Raw genomic sequence first — 20852 nt, 5'->3', positions numbered from 1 at the left:
CGTATACCATGAGGCACTGCTCACCTGTGCTCACCCTGGGTCCTCGCCTTAGATGAAAAAACTTCTCCCCCAAATTTCCCATTTCCACTGACAGCACCGTCGTCAGCATCCGTCCCCCCAGTCATCATCCTTGACTTTTCCACATTTCCATCCCCGCCAACCTCATCAGTTGCCACATCTTGTTGATCCACCTACACACACACTCTCTCTCCCTCTCTCTCCCCCACCCACCCCAGAAACAGAAACAAGATGTCTTCCAGTGGGTCACTGAATACTTTTATTCTGCACATAGAAGCCACTAGAGAGCTGGCCTGAGGGCTTGTCGGGGGTGCGTCACAAGTACATGGCTCCACACATCAACACTGGCGTTGGGGGTGAGAACAGGTCATTCTATCCCAGTCACAAGATGATCAGGGTTTTCTGACAGAGCGCCACCTCATCAGGCAGTTTCTGGTAAGACAGGTCTAATGAAGCAGTGAGAACATCATAGAAAGGTGGAGGGGAGAAGTTAAGCAGCCGAGGCCCCTGCCCCCAAACCACACTGGTCTAGTACTTGGTACTGCCCATTCTTAGGACAGGAGCAGACGTCTACAGGGGTAACCGGCGCCTGTGAACTCTGAGGCTTCCTGGCTTACTTGGCCCGAGGGTTTCTGAAGTTCCTTCCAGCAAATTTAGCCTTGCTGCCCAGCTCTTCCTCAATTCTGTGGGAGAACAGAATACAGAGAGACGCATAAGCACGAAAAAAGCCAATGCAACCAACACATCTGTATCTATGAGTACTTAATACCCACAGCCACTCAAGATTCCCATTACTGGGCCATGGATGGCTTTAGCACTCTTGGGTATGGAAAGTTCAGAAGACCCTCCAACAGTCTACTGAGTTTCTCTATCCCTCTAGAATAAGGCCTTACAAAAAGCTGAATGGGCACAAGCTCCTGAAAGTAGAGTACCTATTCTCCAACATACCCCACATAGATATCACACAGTGGCATACAGTAAGCACTTAATATATGCTTGCTGACTCTGTCATGTCTTGAACACATCAAAGGGAATAAAAAACCCATTTTCCTTCTCAAAAAATTTGGAAGCCAAGTAATACTTTAAAGATGGAGGGATACTGAAAAGATCAGGTATGTGTGGAGGCAGGCAAATAAGGAAAGAGCACATTACAAACGGAGCTGGAAAACCACTGTCATAACCATGATTTTAAAAACCTCTGACCTGGGAAGAGGCTCAAGGTCTGAGGAAAAACTCATTAACCAAATACAAAAAAGATGTCAAGTTTAGTCATGTGTCAAAGCACTTTGTAGAATATAAATTCTGAATTTTATAATCCTCTGGACTAGGAATACACACATGTTGAATTTTAAAAGCCTTGTTGAGTTCAGGGTGCTTTAACAGGGAGCAGTGAGGAAACGGGGAGCAGAAGAATGTGTGATAAAGCCTGATGCCATTTCCTCATCTTCAAAAATGAAGCAGAGTTTCCATCTATGATCAAACCAGGACAGTTTGATAATCCAGGTCAAGAAAGATCTTTGTTCGTTCTCTTAATTACCAGAGGGTGGCAGGAACAATGAGAAGAGGACCTCTTCTTAAAGCCCATAAAAAGGAATTAAAAGCTTTGCTGGGACGGGCGGAGTTAAACGGAGTAGGAATACTTTGTACTTTCCTACAGAATTTTGTCACCAAAGAAAGCAATTTGCAGAGACAGCCAACATTTACTTGAAAAACTGACAATTCCAAGAAATCCTCTGCACTTAACAAAGAAAGCCTTGTAAGTTTTTTTCCCCCTCTCCAAAGGCCCCTAGAGGAGTTAAAAAACATCTCCTCACCTGAGAAGCTGGTTATACTTGGCCAGACGCTCAGATCGGCAGGGGGCACCAGTCTTGATCTGGAAGAAAAATCAAGCCAGGAGTTACATGTAGATTTGTATTGTGAGGACAAGCCCAATACTAGTCATAGATCCCACAGGCGACCTATTGGGGGAAAGTTAGGGCATCCTGCCCTTTAAGATGACAGAAAGGCAGAGCCATGTATGGGTAAGGTACGCTTCCTTATGGAGGTCTCTCTCTAGTTAAATATATATAATTATCAGTATGCAGCTAGCTGAAAAAAGCATTAGAGCAAAAGTTAGGCGCTACTTTTGGAATAAGTCCTTACCTGCCCAGTGCAGAGACCCACCACCAGGTCTGCAATGAAGGTATCTTCGGTCTCCCCAGAACGATGGGAAACCATTACTCCCCACCCATTGGACTGAGCCAGCTTGCACCTAGAAGTCACACAAGAAAATTAAGCCAAGATATTTCTATCATGATTTCCTTCCACTGGGATAAGAGAACTCGAGAGTTACTCCCAATCTATTTCCTAGAATTAGGGATTTTTTCCTTTCAGATTTGGGTGACTTGTATAATAATTCAGAGAGCTCTCAGCAGATCCAGCAATGTGAGAATCAAATACTATGACTCAGGACTACTTAATTTTAAGAAAGAAAACTCTGAGTAGAGGTCATGAAGGAGCTAAGAACCGCGCCCTGACTCCTAATGCAATGTCTGATCCAGTCTGGAAAGTCACCTCCCACTCTTCTCAAAATCCCCACCGCACCTCACCCCAAACAATGATGCAAGTAACAGTAAGGTAGCACATCTGACAGTCGTCTATGTACCTCCCTATGAAGGGTGATAAGTAGATTCCCTCTATCCCTTATAACTTGATGCTGAAAAGAGAACTAGTCTCAATCTGAAGACCTGAGTTCATTTGAGCACTACAACAACAGGGCCTTAGGCAAGTCACTTAAAATTTAAGTCTGTTTCCTTATCTTTAAAATGACAACACACTTATTTTTAATCTAACAGGATGTTATGAAAAGCATTAACACGAAGAAGTCACTTCATAATCTAAATCACTACCAGAGTTCCACAAACTATTGAATAAATCAGTAATTCACATGTGGGAAAGTAGATATTTTGGCAATTAACTACTGAGTGAAATTCACAGTAATATTCTAGGGCCAGATCCAGCCCGGCAGTATACCAGGCTGAATTTAGCACAAAGCACCTACTGTCTGGTTGGGCCCTGGACTAGGTTCTGATTATCCTCAAATTCTTGACACCAAGGCAAAGACTCTTTGAAAGTTGTTACTTCAAGATCATTCAAAACTTTCTCAAGTTTTTAAGGTAAAAAGCTTAACCCAGGTGAGCAGAGCGAGCCAATGCCCAGCAGAGAAATGCAGGAGCCAAATTGAATGTCTCGAGACTCTTCTCAAGAACTGCCATTCGTGCTGCACTGTTACACAACACTTCACACACACAACCTTACAACAACTCTGAGATGTCGTTAACATGGCTATTAATTTCACTTTACAGATGAGGAAACAGGCTCAGAGGTAACTCAGAGGTGACTTGACCACAGTTATCAGGGCGAGAAGTATCAGGAGGAATGGGGTAGGTCGTGTTTCCTTTCTCCTTGGGATGAGGATGCCTCCTTAGAAGCCTGAATCCTACTCTCCCTGCCAAGGATATTCCTGCTGTCTCTGCATAGGACTTACGCCTGGAGAGATTCAGTCACAGAGCCAATCTGGTTCACTTTGAGGAGGAGACAGTTGCAGGCTTTCTCGCTCACAGCTTTCTCAATGCGCTTGGGATTGGTCACTGTGAGATCATCCCCTACCACCTGAATGCCCGCAGTAGCAGTGAAATTCTTCCAAGCTTCCCAATCATCCTGGTCAAAGGGATCTTCAATAGACACCACTAAGGAAAAAGAAAAGGCAAATGCGGATAAACGCATTACTGAATTTCAATGTCCATTTCCCACAACCTAGAGTGGAGCCCAAAGGAGCATGGGTTCTTGTGCTCAGAATTCAGCAAAGATAGTTTCCCTGTACAACCACCAAACTCTTAACAGGGTACAAAATTTTCCTGGACTTCTGGAAGAGATCTTTAAAAAGCAAACTCTCATTACATGGAACAACCTTCCAAAGAGCAGCAGTAACAAGAACCAGCTAACCTCTTAAATCTCTATGTGCTTTCACAAGGCTACAATTGTGCTTCATAGAAAAAAGACCTAGGGAGTAACTGGATCGACACATGCATAACCCCAGCTGCTAAAGTTCATGAGCTGCCCTGCCCCATTCTGTTCCTTAATCACTAAAAAACCTGGTGCTCCAGACCATCTTGCACACTCCTCACAGAATCATAGAAAATAATCCAAGTCCATCATTTTACCAATGAGCAAACTAACTTCAAGATGTTAAATAGCTTCTTCACAGTCCTGTAGCTGGTACAGGGAACTAGCTGCTGGGGAATAGTGGCACACCCTATACCAGGTGACTCCTACCTGGATAGTCCTTGATGAAACTCTTGTAGATGTCCCCCAGCTCAGAAGGGGAGATGTATCTGCTGGAATCATCAGGAGACTTGAAGTCCAAGTCGTATTTCCCGGATCGGAAGAATTCTGAGGCAGCAACATCCATGCCAATTACGACCTTATCAGTATAGCCAGCCTTACCAATAGCATTCTTTAGCAGCTCCAGAGCTGGAAGAGATGGCAGCAGCAAAGGAGGTAAGAAAACACTGGTAGGTGAAAGTAGCAATCTCACTTCAATAGGTATCAAGCAGGGAGTTTAACAGGGAGGGCAAGGAGATACTCTCTCTCCATAGAACTTCTCCTGTTCCTAGTTCCAGTTACCTTTGCTCTCCCTGCCTTGGTAATGAGAAGCTGTTTCTAACTGAGGGTAGCACGGCCCTTAGAAGGTCACACAGCGGGAAATTGGGTAAGGTCTTTAAGAAACTGTCTTCCCCATCGACAACTGGCCCAGATTTATAGCTCAGGAACAGCTGCATTTACCAAGCTACAGTTACAGTAAGCAGCTGAGATCAGCCCTTTCAAGAGCTTAAAGCAGTTTAAATGGAATCAGTGGCTGAAAATCCAAGAACAAATACAAGTACTGTGGAGGTGGAGGCCTGAACGCCAAGTGGCCCAGCTCTATCAGAACCCACAGACAACTGTGTCTTCTGATGCAGCACCTCCCTGTCGGAGGAAGGTGCCCCGGACATGATATACGTGTATGTGGGTATGGGTATTTTCTCTCTCTTTGCAGGGTCTTCCTGTCTCTGATGGTGTGTTCCCGATGACTCAATTCCCCTAAAGATGAAAAACGGCTAATCCCTTAATGTTTCCTTCACCTTTGCCTCCTGTTTACCCAGTCCCACCTTTTAACTAGACCTAAGAACTAAAATCAGTACAAGTAAATGAGACAGCATTATTATAATTTAATTAAATAAATTTTACCATGAGTTAAAATTAACTCAGAATATGTCCCTGAATATGGTCTAGATTTCTCCACTGGCAAAATAAAGATTGGGCTAATAGATGGGGTACAAATACTTCCAGCTTCACAACACACAACCTCCCTCACTGAAGAAACTTATCATATCATTCAGTATGAGTTAATTAAATTCTTAAGGAAAGAAAAAATAGAAGAAAAGCAACCCTATTTATTAGGATTTCCTCCTTTATAAGAGGGAAGGAGAAGGCCTACTATGATTAAAAACTCATATACAAATTGGCTTGAAAAATCCCATCTTTCTCTGGAAAGCAGCTGTTTCGTAGAAATTAGATGCAGATCAATGCAAAATGGCTACACAGGACTTAGAAGATCAGGGGAAACAACGACCTTTCAGATCTATGGATAGGGGAAGTCATAACTAACCAGAGAGGATCACAAAAGACAAAAATGTTAATTCTGACTTTAAATTACAAATCCAAACAACTGAAGAGGAAATCAGTAGCCAATTCTAGCCAGAAGGGAAAATGGACTTGAATGAGACAAACTTTTTTTTTGTGACAATTACAATGTGGGAATTGGTTTTGCTAGACTATGTAAAGAGTACCCCTCAAACTCTTCCAGAACAAAATCATATTGGGACCCCAAGATTGTAAAGTGCAGTCAGCTCCCTGAACTCCCAGACTCTGTACCTTCCTTATTCTCCAGGATGTTAGGAGCAAAGCCACCCTCATCCCCTACATTGGTGGCGTCCTGTCCGTATTTCTGCTTAATCACACTCTTCAGGTTGTGGTAGACCTCAGCTCCAATGCGCATGGCCTCCTTAAAGCTGGCTGCTCCAACAGGGAGGATCATGAACTCCTGCATTGCCAGCTTGTTACCGGCATGGGAGCCACCGTTGATCACGTTGAAGGCCTGAGGAAAGATGGGAAAGATCCATTTGATGCATCAAAGGATCTGACTATTCTAGGGTCAGTAAAGGACAAATACCCTTGGGATGCTGAGTCGACAGTCAGTGCTATCAAGCTCAGCGGTCTGAGCCTTCACAGGGAGTACAGCCCACTGGTAAAGTCCTGGTGCCATCTGTGCTGGGATTATCCCGCCCAAAGCACTGAGACACGCTTCTGGATTTACCTCTATAAATGCTGCATGTAAAGATCTAGAAGAACAAACCCATTTAGGAACCAGAAAACAACAGCCGGCACTCATACAGGGCTTTAAGGTTTGCAAAGTACTTCACAAACAATGTTTCATTTGATAATCACAATCACAACACTGTAAAGTAATGGCGGTACTGGTTTTCATTTAGAGATGAGCAAAAAGGTCCAGCCTTACCCGTGGCCATTCTAGCTAGTGTTAGTGGTGGGATTTAAACCAAAATCACATATGACGCTTTCTCAGAATAGCGTCTGGGCCACAGAGAAACAACAAAATAAACAAGCAACTTACAGGAACGGGCAGGATGACCTCATCATTGCCTGCAAGGTCAGCAATATGGCGGAACAGGGAGACACCTTTCTCAGCAGCTCCGGCCTTACAAACAGCCAGAGACACTCCCAATATGGCATTTGCACCAAATTTAGCTGAAATGGCAAAAAGGAGATTGGTTCAATAAAGAGTATTTTCTGACAAGTTACTCGTCCTATTACCAAACGTCTTCATGCTGCCTGTTCCTAGTGAATACTCTCTACAAGTTCAACTTAATCTTTGGTCTATGGTGGTACTGAAAAATGTTTTGTGCAAGAGCGTGGTCGCTGTTCTCCATTTAATCATTTTAAAGAAATTTATAACAAAACTGGAACCATTTTAGTTTCACCTTAACAACCCCTACTAAATGTCTTCAGCAATGCCATTTATCTGACCATAATCCTCTTCCTGACCTCCCATCCCTCCAGCCCTCAGTTCTTTCCTAGGCCACCCTCCCCCTTCCCTGTCTCAGCCATCTAGTCCACGTTCACACGATTCCCTACCCTCAAATTTCCCATCTCAACTTACTGCTGATCACACCTTGTCAAACCCCAAACTTAAATCCCTCCTCCTGATAGTGCTGCTGCATGAAGCTGGGGCCAGTACAAACTGAGGTCACAGTATCACAACTAGGTCCTTCCGGTAGCAAGGCAATCAGCCTCTTCCCTCCTCACTTTCAAGACCTTGTTTACATTATAACCAAAGAGACCCTTGGACAGGAGCTTCTCTTCTTAAAAAATGTAATTTTGAAGATTTGTTTACGGGTAATTCAGAAAAAAATAAACATCTATATTCCATGATTCTACACCACCACCACCACCCCGTCGTTCTAAAGATTCTGCCCCTACAAACACACCCTGCTCTTGTGGTCCCCCAAAAAGCTGAGGTCTTCTGTCAACACAAGGCTATCTATCTAAGGTGCCTCTATCTACAGAAGACAGACTGGGCAAATGTTCTTTACAGAAGACAATGATGCATTGTTTGTGTTTGTCTCCAGATATGGAGAATTCCATGCCCTTTTGGATCAAGTGCATCAGTCTAAGTGACTCACATTTATTCTCAGTGCCGTCCATCTCTATCATCAATTTGTCGATCTTCTCCTGCTCCACAACGTTCAGTTTCTGCAAGGCAGAAAAGAAAACAAGTTGCCAGAAAGGACTAACTTTGGCCACTTCACCAGTGGCTTTTGAGGCCTGAGGATGGTGAAAGAACTACTGGAATGGGACAGAGGTCTAACAGGATCACAGAACTGGATGCAGGAAACCTTGGATCTCATCTGGTACCTCCCCTTCCTCAGGCCTGAAAAGTGGCTTGTCCAAAGTTACAACCTGAGGGGAAGAAATAGCCCCAGAACTTAGAACCCCTCACTTCCAGAGTACCTCTAGTTCCACTCATTCTGCTTTGTAAGAGTTGTAACAATAGTTGTAAACAGACATCCACTTATGTCCAACACGCACAGGTTAGCAGCTGGACTTGCAATCTCAATGACATAGGGGATTTTTCGTGAAATTCAGTCTAAAGCTGCTAAGATGGAGCACTAGGAGATTAAATGACTTGCTCAGGATCACACTGCCAGTCTGTGTCAGAAGTGGGACTAGAACTCAGGTGTTCTTGGCTTTGAGACCAGCTCTCTATCCACTTTACCACACTACCACAAATGGAAAAGATTTGACTAATTATTTGTACTCCTCTTGCTATGGGAGATAAAGATTAGGCCCACCTCTACTCTTTTCTGTAACTGTCCTCCTTGCTAAGAAGTATATACCAGGTTCTTTTAAATTTATCTTCTATTACAGGGATAATAGTTAAAAGGCATGCCTTGGGGGGCAGCTAGGTGGCACAGTGGATAGAACTCCAGCCTTGGAGTCAGTAGGACCTGAGGTCAAATCCGGCTTCAGACACTTGACACTTATTAGTTGTATGACCCTAGGCAAGTCACTTAACCTCGATCAACTTCACCAAAAAGCCAAAAATTAAAATGAAATAAAAAATAAAAGGCATGCGTGATGCCCTTAAAAAGTACAAAGTCTGGCTAGAGATGTTAACAGATATGAGATTATGAAATCACATGACTGATTTTCAAGAAATCATAGCATTCATCCATTCAAATATTTTCCTTCAAAGCGCTTACTCTGCAATGCTTTGTGTGTATTCCAAAATTCATATTTCTCACTTATTTTAGGGCTCTTCTGGAACTGCCTTTAGAGCCTGCATGTTCTTTCAAATCTCACTTCTGCTCATACAGTGTAACAATTTTTGTACCCTCAAAAGTCACTTGGAACCTAATCTGATGAAGAGGTAATTAATCGAGGTAATTAATCAAGATGAGCACCAAGGGGAAGGAACAAAGTGACCTTAAAGTGACAACAGTTGGTTTTCTTGCAAATTGTAAACCCTGGAAATTAGCTAAAAAGGCTAACCCCCGAGAGTTCTTATCCCCTCCTGAGCAAAAGAAGCATATCTAGAATAAAGCCTACACATGATGCTCCAGAGTGATGACTTTGGAGGACAACATTCATTTAGATGAATAGACTCTACCATGCTTGTTTAAAAAATTAGTTAAATTTCTTAACAGGTATCAGGGTGGGCTGAAGTAGTGGGGAGAAGGCAACATGATGGGCACAGGACTTAAACTGAGCCCTGGACAGTTAGTATGTGAGAAGAGAATGCATGCATGTCAACGGGGGAGACGGTATTGATGCAACCCAAGGCAGAAAAGAGAAGAACATTGTATCTCGGGAGTGTGATAAAGAAACCTGGCTGGTAGTGGGGGTATACACTAATGTAAGTTGATATAAGTTGAGGCCAGAGTAGGGAGGACTAGGTTGAAGCATTTGTAACAAATATGGTCAGCAAAAGAACCGTTGTAGGTTCTTGACCAAGGGAGTAATACGATAGCAGTCATGTGTGTAATATGTGTGTGTCTGTTTGTCACTGGCTTGCAGGACAAATTATTTGGGATGGCATACAGTAATTCAAGCATGATATTAGGCCTAGGGAATGGAGAGGGAAATAGGAATACGAGACGTATTTTAAAGGCTGAAGCAAGGATTTGCTAAAGATAAAATCATGAAGAGTGAAAAGTTATTGGTAAGCCTGAGGTTTCTAGCATAGGACAATGGTACTACTATCAATATAAAGAGGAGAGCTGGGAGAGAAAGCCAGTTCCTAAAATCAGGTTATCTTTGTAACCATTTAGAGTTAAGGGAGTTGAGCAATGCTCAGGGGTTTAGCTAAAAAAGTGAAAGGAAGTTTCTTAAGATTAACAACAATACCACCAGGGGAAAAACGTAGGTTTGCTAAAGCAAAGAAAATGTCCTTTGAATACTGCTATAGTTATCTGATGAAATCTTGTCCCAAGAAGAATGCTGATTTCCAGAATAAGAAAAACTCAGTCCTCAATAAAGAGGTGGTCTTCCCTTTCTTTCTGCAAAAATGATTTTCTTAAAATAATAAATAAATGATAATGGTCTAGTCCATGAGAAATGAGCAAGTGGTTCTAGCTTCCAACTCCATTTTCACTGGAAGGAGGCTCTATTACAGCCCTTCTCCCTCATTTATAATTTCAAGCAAAGGTCAAAATCCTAGGAAGGAAACTAGATACAGGCCCTCAGATTCGAGTCTCACCTCTTTAGTGATTTAATCCCACCTGTCATCAGAAGGAAAAGCAAACAGCCAGCTAGATATCAGGTTAGGCTGAATAATTTTCATGCACTGGATAGAAAATCCCACAGGCTGGTTTCTCCAGCTCTTGAGACTTTTAACAAAGAGCAAAGGCCACTGAAATTGGGAATGTGTATTAGTTAAAATGAGGAAGGAGCCTACCTTGCTAACCAGGGTCGGGGCAATAGTTTTATTGATGTGCTCAACCGCTTTTGAGACACCTGGAAGGAACAAGCAAATCAAATCACTGACATTAATACACAGGCCAAACAGGCATTGCTAGATGATTACTACTAATGGTCAGCATGGGGATTCGATCCACCATGTGACTTTTAAAACAGCTTCTTTTAGAATCCCCACTTCTCTTTCCCATCAGCACTTTCAGGCTTTCCTGCCTAATCTGAGTATTTTCCGAACAGGATCCCAAAGAGTTAAAGCCCCAGAGAGCCACCATCTAAGAATGCCTGCTGGCAGGTTAATTGGAAGACCATGCACTGGAAATACCATCTGCAGACAGACTACAGTCAAAGCTTTACCAGTCCATTACCTGGGTACATAAGGCTGTTGCCAGGAACTCATTAACATACTTAATGGGTCTGGAGACACCTGACCAGGCAAAAGAGTGACAGAGAAGGAGAAAAGGAAAAAAAACACTCAGAAAAGATCAGACAGTGTAGGACACAAAGTAATGAAAAAGCAGAAAAGGAAGAGAAGAATGAATCAGGACCCTCAGGCTTAGTATTTGTTCAATAAGTATTTATTTTACCTCCCTTTGACTGAACTGTGATGATCTTGTGGAGGGAGAGGGAGAGAGGAAGAGACAGGGAGAGGGAGAGGGAGAGGGAGAGGGAGAGAGAGAGAGAGAGAGAGGAAGAGACAGGAGAGGAGAGGAGAGGGAGAGGGAGAGGGAGAGAGGAGAGGGAGGGAGGGAGGGAGGAGGGAGGGAGAGGAGAGAGAGAGAGAGAGAGAGAGAGAGAGAGAGAGGAGAGAGAGAGAGAGAGAGAGAGAGAGAGAGAGAGAGAGAGAGATATCAAGGACCATAGTTTAAATTACTCCTATTTAGACAGATACTGAGGCACCTTGAAAAAGTGTGATTTAAGATATTTAATTAGAAAATAATTTGATGCTCTTTAATATGTCTTCCCGCTTTCCATTCAGTGACATAATACACCCAAACAAGAGCTCCCATTTCTACAGTGTTGTATTTGCCTATGACGGGCTTCCTCCCCAAACCCCTACTCAGTGGGGCCAGTAATCTGCTGCAGTGGGCACAAGGCCCAGCCTAAACTCAAACTCATCTCTTCTGACTCCAAGGTCCAGGCTCTTTCCACTGCAATCCTCCTTCCAGCAGATAGGGAGATTCTTTAATTACAGAGATTCATTTGCTTCTGGAGCTATTCCCCACCTGAAACTTTAATCCCCAGTAGAAGCTCTGCATTTGTTGCTAGGAAAATTGTTGCAATTCAACAAACAGGAGAATTAAGACTTGGGTATGGAATAACTAACACTTGTATACAACTCAACTTCATGGGAAGATTTCTTAAAACAGAGGAAGGGAAAGAGCAATCTAAACTCTTTTATAGTAATGTTCCCTTTAAAAAACAATGAAAGCATGGAGTTAAGTCTTTCTCCAAAAGATTTACTTTCACGAACCTTGTTTCAATTTCCAAAATATATCTGTCTTTGCAAATTTGCTATTTAGGAGATTCTAGCCTCTTCACTGCATCCCATCTCAATTTTACCCGAGAAGAGAATATGTGGGTTGTTGTAACGGAAATGAACATATTATATGCATTATTTTCTACAACTAAGACATGCCTCTTACCTTACCTAAATATTGTTAATTCCCCAAAAATGCAAGGATAGGTGCCCAAGGGGAAAAGCTAATGCTGGTTCAGGGTCAGGAGGCAATGAATGGGCATAACTAGGGCTACGAGCTCATGGCACTCTAGCCTTGAGATGGAGGGGGCAGAACTGCCAAGGTGGCCTTAAGTAGGGAGAAAGAAGTCCTGGAATAGATAAAAGGAGCCAAATTAATGAGTCAAATGACAGGTGGCCTGGGAAAGGGGGGGCCACCCCCCCTCCGGCTTCTGGAATAGCCAGGAACTAAATATTTTGGTGAATACTGACTGAGTTACAAATGGAAAACACCAAATCTGTTGCCACTAGAAAATTACATTGATGTTACATTCCAGCTCCTACTATTGAATACTGAGGTCCAACTCTAATGAGTCAATCAAGAATGGAATAGGATGATACTAGTTCAAATCAAGACCCCTAAGACCCCCTTTTCAACATTCCTGCAACTGATCAACATGGCCCAAAACAAGTTCTTGGCCTGAAAACAGGAAAAATGCTATTCTGACAGGACTGTTGTCCAATCCTAAGGTTAGGAAATACTATTAGAGTGTGTTACATTTTGCTGTATCATCTTCTAGAACTGCAAAAAATGACTTGCTAACAGAGCTAACAATTTCGGTTTTGCTTTAAAGAGCTACTAAACCCCCCTTTCATGCATGCCTTAATTTCAACAGCCTAACCATAAATGAATTATTGAGGATGTTACTGACCAATATAGGAGCTAGCTAAAAGACATGTTATAGGATAAAGGACACACAATAAACATGAGAAATGTAATTTTCCCCAGTTGGTTCAATGACCTACATACATGTTCATCACTCAAGTCAAAGTGCCCAGTTAGAGACTCATCCTTAAACAAACACCAATAGGTGAATATTGTGGAAAAGGAGGAACAGTAGCAGCTGCTGTGACTTTGGGGACTCCCAAGAATAACACTCCCAGCATGGAAGACAGTGAGGTTCCCTTACCTTTCCCCATGTAGCGGGTCTTATCATTATCTCGGAGTTCCAGGGCTTCATGGATACCGGTAGAAGCACCGCTGGGCACAGCAGCTCGGAAAGACCTGGGTGGTTTTTTTTTTCATGTTTTTTTTTGGGGGGGTGGTATAAGGGAATAGAGGGAAAAGAAAACAGTAATATATTAATAAGTTAGGTGTATATCACAAAGCCATGCAAACAGTCATCCCTCCCATTCTAGATGGCAGAAATGACAAGGACGCCATGTTCTTTTCACTTTCCTATATCAATGGAGAGAGCTTACCTACATAAGTCTAGTTTCTTCTAGCCTCCCCTAAAACTCATTCTCATCAAGTCCAAGTATTACATCATTCACACGGTTACACGTAGGGTTAGACCAAGTAATAAGCTGGGAGAAGAGCCTGGGAAGGAGACAACACTGCGGCTACAGCACTCTTACATCAAGCTGAATCAGGCAGCCAGCTTTCAGTCGTAAGGCTGGTTCAAATATTCATCAAGCAAGCTCATTCAACCATTCAGGAAGCAAAATCAGCTCAGCTGGGCCAGGGAACAAAGTCTATTGTGACTGCTTATTGCATCAGGTACTGGAACAACAGGAGGTCTGAAGAACTAAGATGGAACACCACCAAAAAACAGCAGACAAGAAAAGGCACAAAGCCTGGGAAGTAATCGAACCTGAAAAGAATCTGAACTATGCAGTTCTACAGATATAGAAAGCCAGCTGGCTAGGCTCATGCCTACAACAGACCAAGAAAAAAGGGAAAAGTGAGGAGGGGCCCTAGGGAAATCATGTTTTAAAAATGCATTTCAAAGATCTGGCTATAAACCTATAGGCAGGTGAGGTTTTTAGGCAATTTTTGCTTTCCCTAGGATTTTCCAGGGAAATATATTTGCATATATTTATATGCAAAACTAGTGGGTATGTCTGGGTTATAATGCAAATGGCTGATCATAAGTAGAAAGAGTTAAAAGTGCACAAATCTGAAGCTAATATCTAAACTCACCAGGAAATTGAGAACTCTCAAGGTTCTCAAGAGCCCCTTTCTAACAACTGTCTAAAGGCATTCATCCCCTAAGGACTCCCCAATCAAGTCTAGTCTTTTTTTTTTTCTTTTCAAAAGTTCAGTTTATTTCTCTTTGGCCAGTTTAACCTTCTGACCAAAGACAGCAGCCTTGAATCATGAAGGGATGCCCAGCCTACGTGATGTGAAGCACGTATACCCCAAAGACATTTACTGAGCATGCCTACCTCAGAGGCTGGTTTGCTTAGCTACAGAAAGCAGTTTGTGGTCAACTTCCTCATAAAGGACGGGGCAAACCGTGTTAATGAAAAGCGGAAGATTACACGGCACTTTTTTAATAAGAAGGAAGGAAATGAAGATAGGAAAAGAAGAGGGAAGAGTTTTACTAGCTAAGTTATGGTTCACAGTGAGAGGGACTCAGTTCTCACTAACCAGCAGTATGCTAAGTAATCCCAGGGTGACCCAATCTGAAGCTCATTTTTCACCTATCTCAAGGCCCACCATTTTTCAGAAGAAGGGGCAGTTGGGAAAGGAAGGGGAAGGGAGAAAACTTTTTTTCTTTTTTTGCTTTTTGATGAGGCAATCAGAGTCAAACGACTTGCCCAGGTCCGAATTTGAACTCCGCTCCTGCTGACCCCAAAACAATCTCTTTTTAAGAGCTATTTAAGAGCTCCCACTCACATTTTACTGAAGTAACAAAACCTCAATGCTTCCGCTTCCTGGGGAGATCTGCAAGAGCCGTGTGAATCAGCACAGGGACTGCAAAGTTTCCATGGCGGCTCTGCCATCTTATTTCTCTGTCCCTACTTTGGTTACAAAGTAATGCACGGCTACATTTTAAACCTGTAAATACCTGGCCTCTTTCCTGCAGGTCAAAGACAAATCCAACTGATGCTGATCTACAACTTCAACCCACATCCATCTGCTCCGAATTCTGGAGGGAAGTCTTCCTCGCTCCTCGCCTTGCTCCCGGGTCTCCTTGTCTGAGTGAGGACAAGCTGAGCACATTCGGAAGTGCCAGCGTTCGCCTGTGCGTGCCCCACCCCATTAGTCATCCACAAGCCAGAGCTTATCCATATGTGCCAAAGACTATTAAAATTTTTCTTACGCACAAAGAAGGAAACAAGCACTTCACTTAAGTGCCTACTATGTGCTAAGTAACTTACAAATATCTCATCTGAAAGTGTACGGCGTGGCTTGCATTTTAAAAACACACATTTGGGACCAGACAAGTGATTGAGGTCTGCACCTTTTTCAGTGTAGAGATCAACTTCAACAGTGGGGTTCCCACGGGAGTCAAAGATCTCTCTTGCCTGGATCTTGCAAATAGACATGTTGAGTTTCTGTGGGGAACAAAGTTCAAAGAATTAACAGAAGTCATCTTTCAGCTCTAGTTTTGAGATATACTTGCCCTAGCCTCAGTAAGGAATACAAAGGTGGATCCTACTCTCATAAGTATGCATGATCTAGCAAGGCAGCCATGACGCATACGTAGATATTTACGATTCAAGGAAGCAAGTGATAAGAGCCAGGTGAGTAGTACAAACCAAGAGTTTTACAGGAGTACAAAAGTATTTCCAGCAGGAGTGAACATTTAAGCTAGGCCTTGAAGGACGGATAAAATTTCAGTAAAGGACAAGAGGGGAAGGAATTCTATAAGGGAAGATGTAAAGGCTGACTTGGGGCCAGCCTATGAAAGGGCCTTAAATGTCCAGCAAAGGACCCTGGACTTTTCAGTTAGGGGTGCCTTTCAAAGTTTGCAGACTGGGGAAAAACACAACGAAAGCAGTTTGGCAGGAAAAAATGAAGATTAAACTGGCAGGGGCAGGGCAAGTCTACAGGCTGAGTAGTATAGAAATTGTAATGCCCTATATAGTTAGGTATTCCAACAGTCCAAATGGGATAAAAAAAAGACTGGAATCTGAGCGGTAGCAATGGGAAGGAGGAGTGAAAGGACCAAAGCCTGGGAAAAGAGAAAGATAGTGGGCCCAAGATGAAGACCTGGGTTCTAGTTGTGGCTGTCAATCTCTAAGTCACTTCAGGGAGTCAGACTTAAAGAAAACAGCCCTTGCCTTCAATGAGATTACATTCAGTAAATGTCCAACAGAAAATCATGGAGCTCAGAAAATGCTTTTAGGGTGCTCACTGTAATTTTCTCATACCAGTTATGTTAATAATAACCTAGTGGGGTCTTTTTTGCTCCTGATCAGCTGGTTCTAAAGCATCAGTTTCTAAAGTCTTCATTTTCTCCATATTTTGGGTGATTTAATAAAATTCTAGGTAATTTAAAAAATATCCTAACCCAACTTTTTCAAGAGGAGCACATCACACAACTTATATAAGATTTAAAACTTAAGAGACTGGGACTGTGGAGTAGGAGAGAGAGCTAGCTGGCTCAGGAGTCAGAAGACATAGCCATATTTTGGCTGTGGGACCCAGCCTTAAGATTTAAGCAATTCTTTAAGATGTTAAGAGGCAGAGAAAGTGCCAACCTGCATGGAAAGTTTCTTCATCAGGAATTCCTTATATAAAAGATAGTTTCTCTCCCTTCAAATTGAGAAACATGTCACAACTTGCAAATGGGAATTATGACTTGGGAATGATACAACCTTGACACACTGGAATGCTTATGGGGAAAAAAGCTCTTCTTAAAAGTTGAGAAGAAAAAGAGAAGAAAACCCAAATGAGTCAGAATGGCACACAACCTTGCCCTCGTGGAAATGAGCGGAAGCTCTGGGAGGGCCTCATCTCAGCAGCTCCACGAGGCAGCTCCGGCTCCAACTGTTCCTAGTCTCCCCATGGCCCACACTGCAACAACTGTAACAACTCAGGGAGCTGAGGAGGCCTGGCAGAAATTCAAGTCCCCAAACCATTCCAGAGCTTGCCTGTCCTGCCCCATATTCTCGGGAATGTGGAAGCAATAATCAGCATAGCAAATGGAGACACTAAGCCACTAGTTTGATCCTACTGGTCTAGACTGCCAAAGTAAGTCATTCGCAGAGGTAAAACATTCAGTTAACTCCATGCCATTCATGATCACTTTAAAATGTATTTCTAAATGCCTCAGATTATCAGATTGTAGTATAAATCCAGCTTTGTCTTCATTAATTATATTTTGGTTATGTGAGTGAAAACACGTGCTCTTTTAAAATGGCACTACATCCACCTCAATTTCATTTTAAAGTCTCACAGGTCTCATGGCATCCTATTTTGGGGGAATTATTATAAGACAACCGTTGTCTTGGGGCAGCTGGGTGGCATTGAGCATTGGGCCTGGAGTTCAAAATCGGCCTCAGAAATTAGATGTGACCCTGGGCAAGTCACTAAACCTTGTTTGCCTCAGCTTCCTCATCTGTAAAATGAGGGATGGAGAAGGAAATGGCAAACCACTCCAGGACCTCTGAAATCCCCAAACGGGGTCACAAAGAGTCAGAGACCCCACCTAAGACACCTGTCTTAGGTGCTATATTGCGGGGTTGAGGGGAGAGGGCACTTGTATTTACTGTTTTTCAGTAAAATGACCTATTAGATAGAGAATCATTCTGGAACACACATGGTTCTTGTGATTTGCTTTTTATCTTTGGATTAAACCATGTACCAAAGTAGGTAGTATACTAGGCAAAGTCATGGCCTAACTTTTGAGCCAGGGAAGAAAGTTTACCAATAATCAAGAATATATTCTGGAGGAAAATAGTGATCAGGAAGCTATGGGCATTTTACGAGGTCCTGTTCTAGAAGATGAGAATGGTATTACAAGAGGGGAATAAATAAAAAAGTCCTTCCAGCGTGAACTGTATACTCTAGGCATTCTGGCTGGTGTAGCTCGGTCAAAAATAAGCATCATTACTTGCAGTTATTATAAGTTACAGTTCATTCCAAAGCAATCTAGCTGGACACCAAACCACTGAATTGCAATCACTGAGCCAGCTCCAATCACAGTAACATTCTAGACTAAGAAGCCATCGGGGGAAGGTTATCATACCTATTCACAGCCCCTTCCTCCATTTTAGGAAAGGGACTGGTTTTATAGACCATGAGGCCGCAAGAATCTGCATCTGAAGAGACCTGTTTCAGTTCACAGAATAAAAGCTTAAGGGGGGGGGTGGGGAGAGAGAGAGAAGAAACCCACCAAAAAGGACTCCATCATTTTTTCCTGCTTCTATTTAAATTTAGTCACTTGCACTTCTCAGGGACTTAGTTTCCTTATCTGTAAAGTGAGGGGCATGGCTAACGATGTATGATCTATGTTTAGAAAAAAGATCACACCCCTTTCCTACTTCCCCCCAAAGATGGGCACTTGCTACTGATAAATGAGAACCACTGCCCAAACTGCTTTGTAATTTATTCCTTTTCATTGAGTCCCTTTCAAATGTTGTTTTCTAACTCTAAGGAATTAGGACCACCTTAAGGAATTACTCCACTCCAAGTCCTACAAGAATTACAAGAAATCACTCCTAGAGATGCATCTTCATTTAGAGTCCATCTCCCTGGGAGAGATAAATCATCGTGAGCCTTGCAGATAAAATGCCAGGGATTTGTTTCTCCCCCAAAACTGCAAGGGAAATGTGTTCATTCCCGCAAGCGTCTTATCTACTTCTTACCCACTCATCTCATCTACTTACCCACATCCCCGCAGTCACCCCACTAAGTCTCTACCCAGGCCCCCCTCGATCTGGGTGACCTTGAGTGAGGCACACCATTCCTATGGGTCGCAATTTTCTACTTTCTAAAAAAAGGGGGTATGTGGGGCCCAAATGACCTCTAAAGTCCTCTCCCCATGCAAAAAGTTGTCCGACTCGAAGGACTCAAGGGCCCAAGTGGAGCGGGCCTTCGGACCGGGCAGGGGGAGCCACAGCGGGCCACGGGAGGGAGATTGGGGCCGGCTCGGGCGAACCCAGAGGAGCGGAGACCCCCTTCAACCCCTCCCCCCAAATGCTGAGAAGCCTAGCGGGGTGACGGCCCACGCCTGCCGGGCCCCCTTTACCTGGAATGGTGCTTCCTCCGCTGGGCTCAGAGAACAGAGGCCGAGGGATCTAGCTACACCAAGAGGGAGTGTTAAATAGGCGAGCTCACCCCAGGGAACCCCTCCTTCTCCTCCAGTGGCTCCGCCTTCCTTTCCTCTTCGCTCCCCTAGCAGCGCCGCCTCCCCCTCCGAACTTCCGGTCTAGGTTGGAGGGGGTGGGACTCAAGTACCACCTCCCCTTTCTCCCATTTGCCTATCCCATAGCGCCACCGGCTGCGTGCTCCCTCCTCCATTGGCGGAGCGCGCAGTCCCTCTCGCCGCAGGCCCCCCGATTGGGCAGGCGAGCTCACGGCCGGAGTTGGGCTGCAGCAGGAAGGGGAGCCGCTTCCAGCCTTGCCCCTCCCACAGAGCTAAGGCGGGGGGAAGATAGGGGTGGGGGGGGTCGGCCTCGGAGCTCACGTACTCTCCGTTCTGCACGGTCTTGGTCCCTGGCCTTCCTCCTCGCAAGGTCCACCTGCTCTCTAGAGACACTGGCCCTCTTCCTCTCCCCTCCCCTCCCCCCACCCACGCCCCTCCTTCCAGTCAGTGCCATCTGCGCCTGCGCAACCATCAAACCGTTAGGCCGGCTCGCTCTCGCGTTGGGCTGCCTATGTTTCTGCAACACCCCCCTCCAAATTCAGTCCCCTCATTCTCTGCGGGGGAGCTCAGCCATTCTGTCCTCCAAGCGAGGGCCAGGAAAGGGACTGACCGACAAGCTCAGTACCGTGGCGTTCCAGAGGCGTGCTGGGCCTTCTTGGGAGGAATTGCTGCCCGCCCCTTAGAACGCACCAGTTATTCATTGTGGCAATGGAAAAACCCCAGCCCCTCAGATTCCCCGCCTTCCGGGCAGCCGCTTGACGAGACGCGCAGGCGCAGCGGCCATTGGCGAGACCTGCAGTGCTGCGTGACTGAACTAACGTAGCATCTACCGAGCTCGCGCTCGCGTTCCCGAGTCGGGGGGAGGGGCGGGGAGAAATGAAAGAGGCTCGCGCGTGCGCAGGGGGAAGGACGGAGGAAGAAGCCCGCTCCTCCCTGGCCTGCCCCTGTGGGGCTTAGAGCAATTCAGAGAGCTCTCCTCCTCCTCTCCACCACCCCACCCCCACCCGGTGCCTGACCCTGGAGTTCTTTGACTCCCACTGCGGCTCAGGACAAATTCTGGCTTGAGCTGCACCTCAGTGGCACTGTACATCCAACCTTATCGGCCCAAGATTCTCCTCTCCTACCCAACCGATGGTCCTCCATCCTTGCCTCGAAGACCAGGCAGCCCAAGTTGTTTGCATGTTGTCTCCCCCCTTTAGAGGGTGAGCTCCTTGAGGGCAAGACGTGTCTTTTGTGGTTCTTTGTATCCCCAGCACTTTGCACCATATCTGGCACATAATAGGTGTTTAACAAAGCATATTGATTGACGGACTGACATTCTACCTTTTCACTGCTCTAAGTGTTAAGTTTCGGCTTCCATGAAACCTGAACTTGCCTTATTGCAGCTTGTTGCATGCATTGCTCCTGTGGGACCAAAGAGAACAAGTAAATCTAAACCCATTTTCAAATGCGTCCCTTGAAGACAGCCAAAATGTTGTCTC

General features: G+C 44.4%; 1 protein-coding gene across 1 annotated transcript; it reads right to left on the bottom strand.

Moving 5' to 3' along the window:
* Positions 1–254: 254 nt before the first annotated feature.
* ENO1 (enolase 1) lies at positions 255–19999 on the bottom strand. The gene is made up of 13 exons (XM_078145696.1): positions 19982–19999; positions 19255–19307; positions 15501–15613; positions 13240–13334; positions 10574–10632; positions 7800–7869; positions 6731–6864; positions 5974–6196; positions 4333–4530; positions 3545–3746; positions 2161–2269; positions 1833–1891; positions 255–701 (listed from the first exon to the last, which is right to left on the bottom strand). Exons 3-13 carry the CDS (start codon positions 15602–15604, stop codon positions 632–634), a joined length of 1323 nt encoding a protein of 440 aa, XP_078001822.1. The 5' UTR covers positions 15605–15613; positions 19255–19307; positions 19982–19999; the 3' UTR covers positions 255–631.
* Between the last annotated feature and the right edge of the window lie 853 nt (positions 20000–20852).

The sequence above is a fragment of the Phascolarctos cinereus genome, unplaced genomic scaffold, assembly GCF_003287225.1.
Source record: "Phascolarctos cinereus isolate Bilbo 61053 unplaced genomic scaffold, phaCin_HiC Scaffold_726;HRSCAF=1367, whole genome shotgun sequence".
Classification (NCBI taxonomy): domain Eukaryota; kingdom Metazoa; phylum Chordata; class Mammalia; order Diprotodontia; family Phascolarctidae; genus Phascolarctos; species Phascolarctos cinereus.
The sequence above is the reverse complement of the archived record's forward strand: the minus strand, read 5'-3'. Positions and strand labels throughout refer to the sequence as shown.

Excerpts from the sequence above, each read along its gene's own strand:
- ENO1 (XM_078145696.1), bottom strand. The coding sequence starts at position 15,604 with ATGTCTATTTGCAAGATCCAGGCAAGAGAGATCTTTGACTCCCGTGGG. Across the intron at positions 10,633-13,239 it reads GACCCGCTACATGGGGAAAG|GTGTCTCAAAAGCGGTTGAG; the intron begins GTAAGGGAACCT and ends TGTTCCTTCCAG. Across the intron at positions 4,531-5,973 it reads CATCCTGGAGAATAAGGAAG|CTCTGGAGCTGCTAAAGAAT; the intron begins GTACAGAGTCTG and ends CATCTCTTCCAG.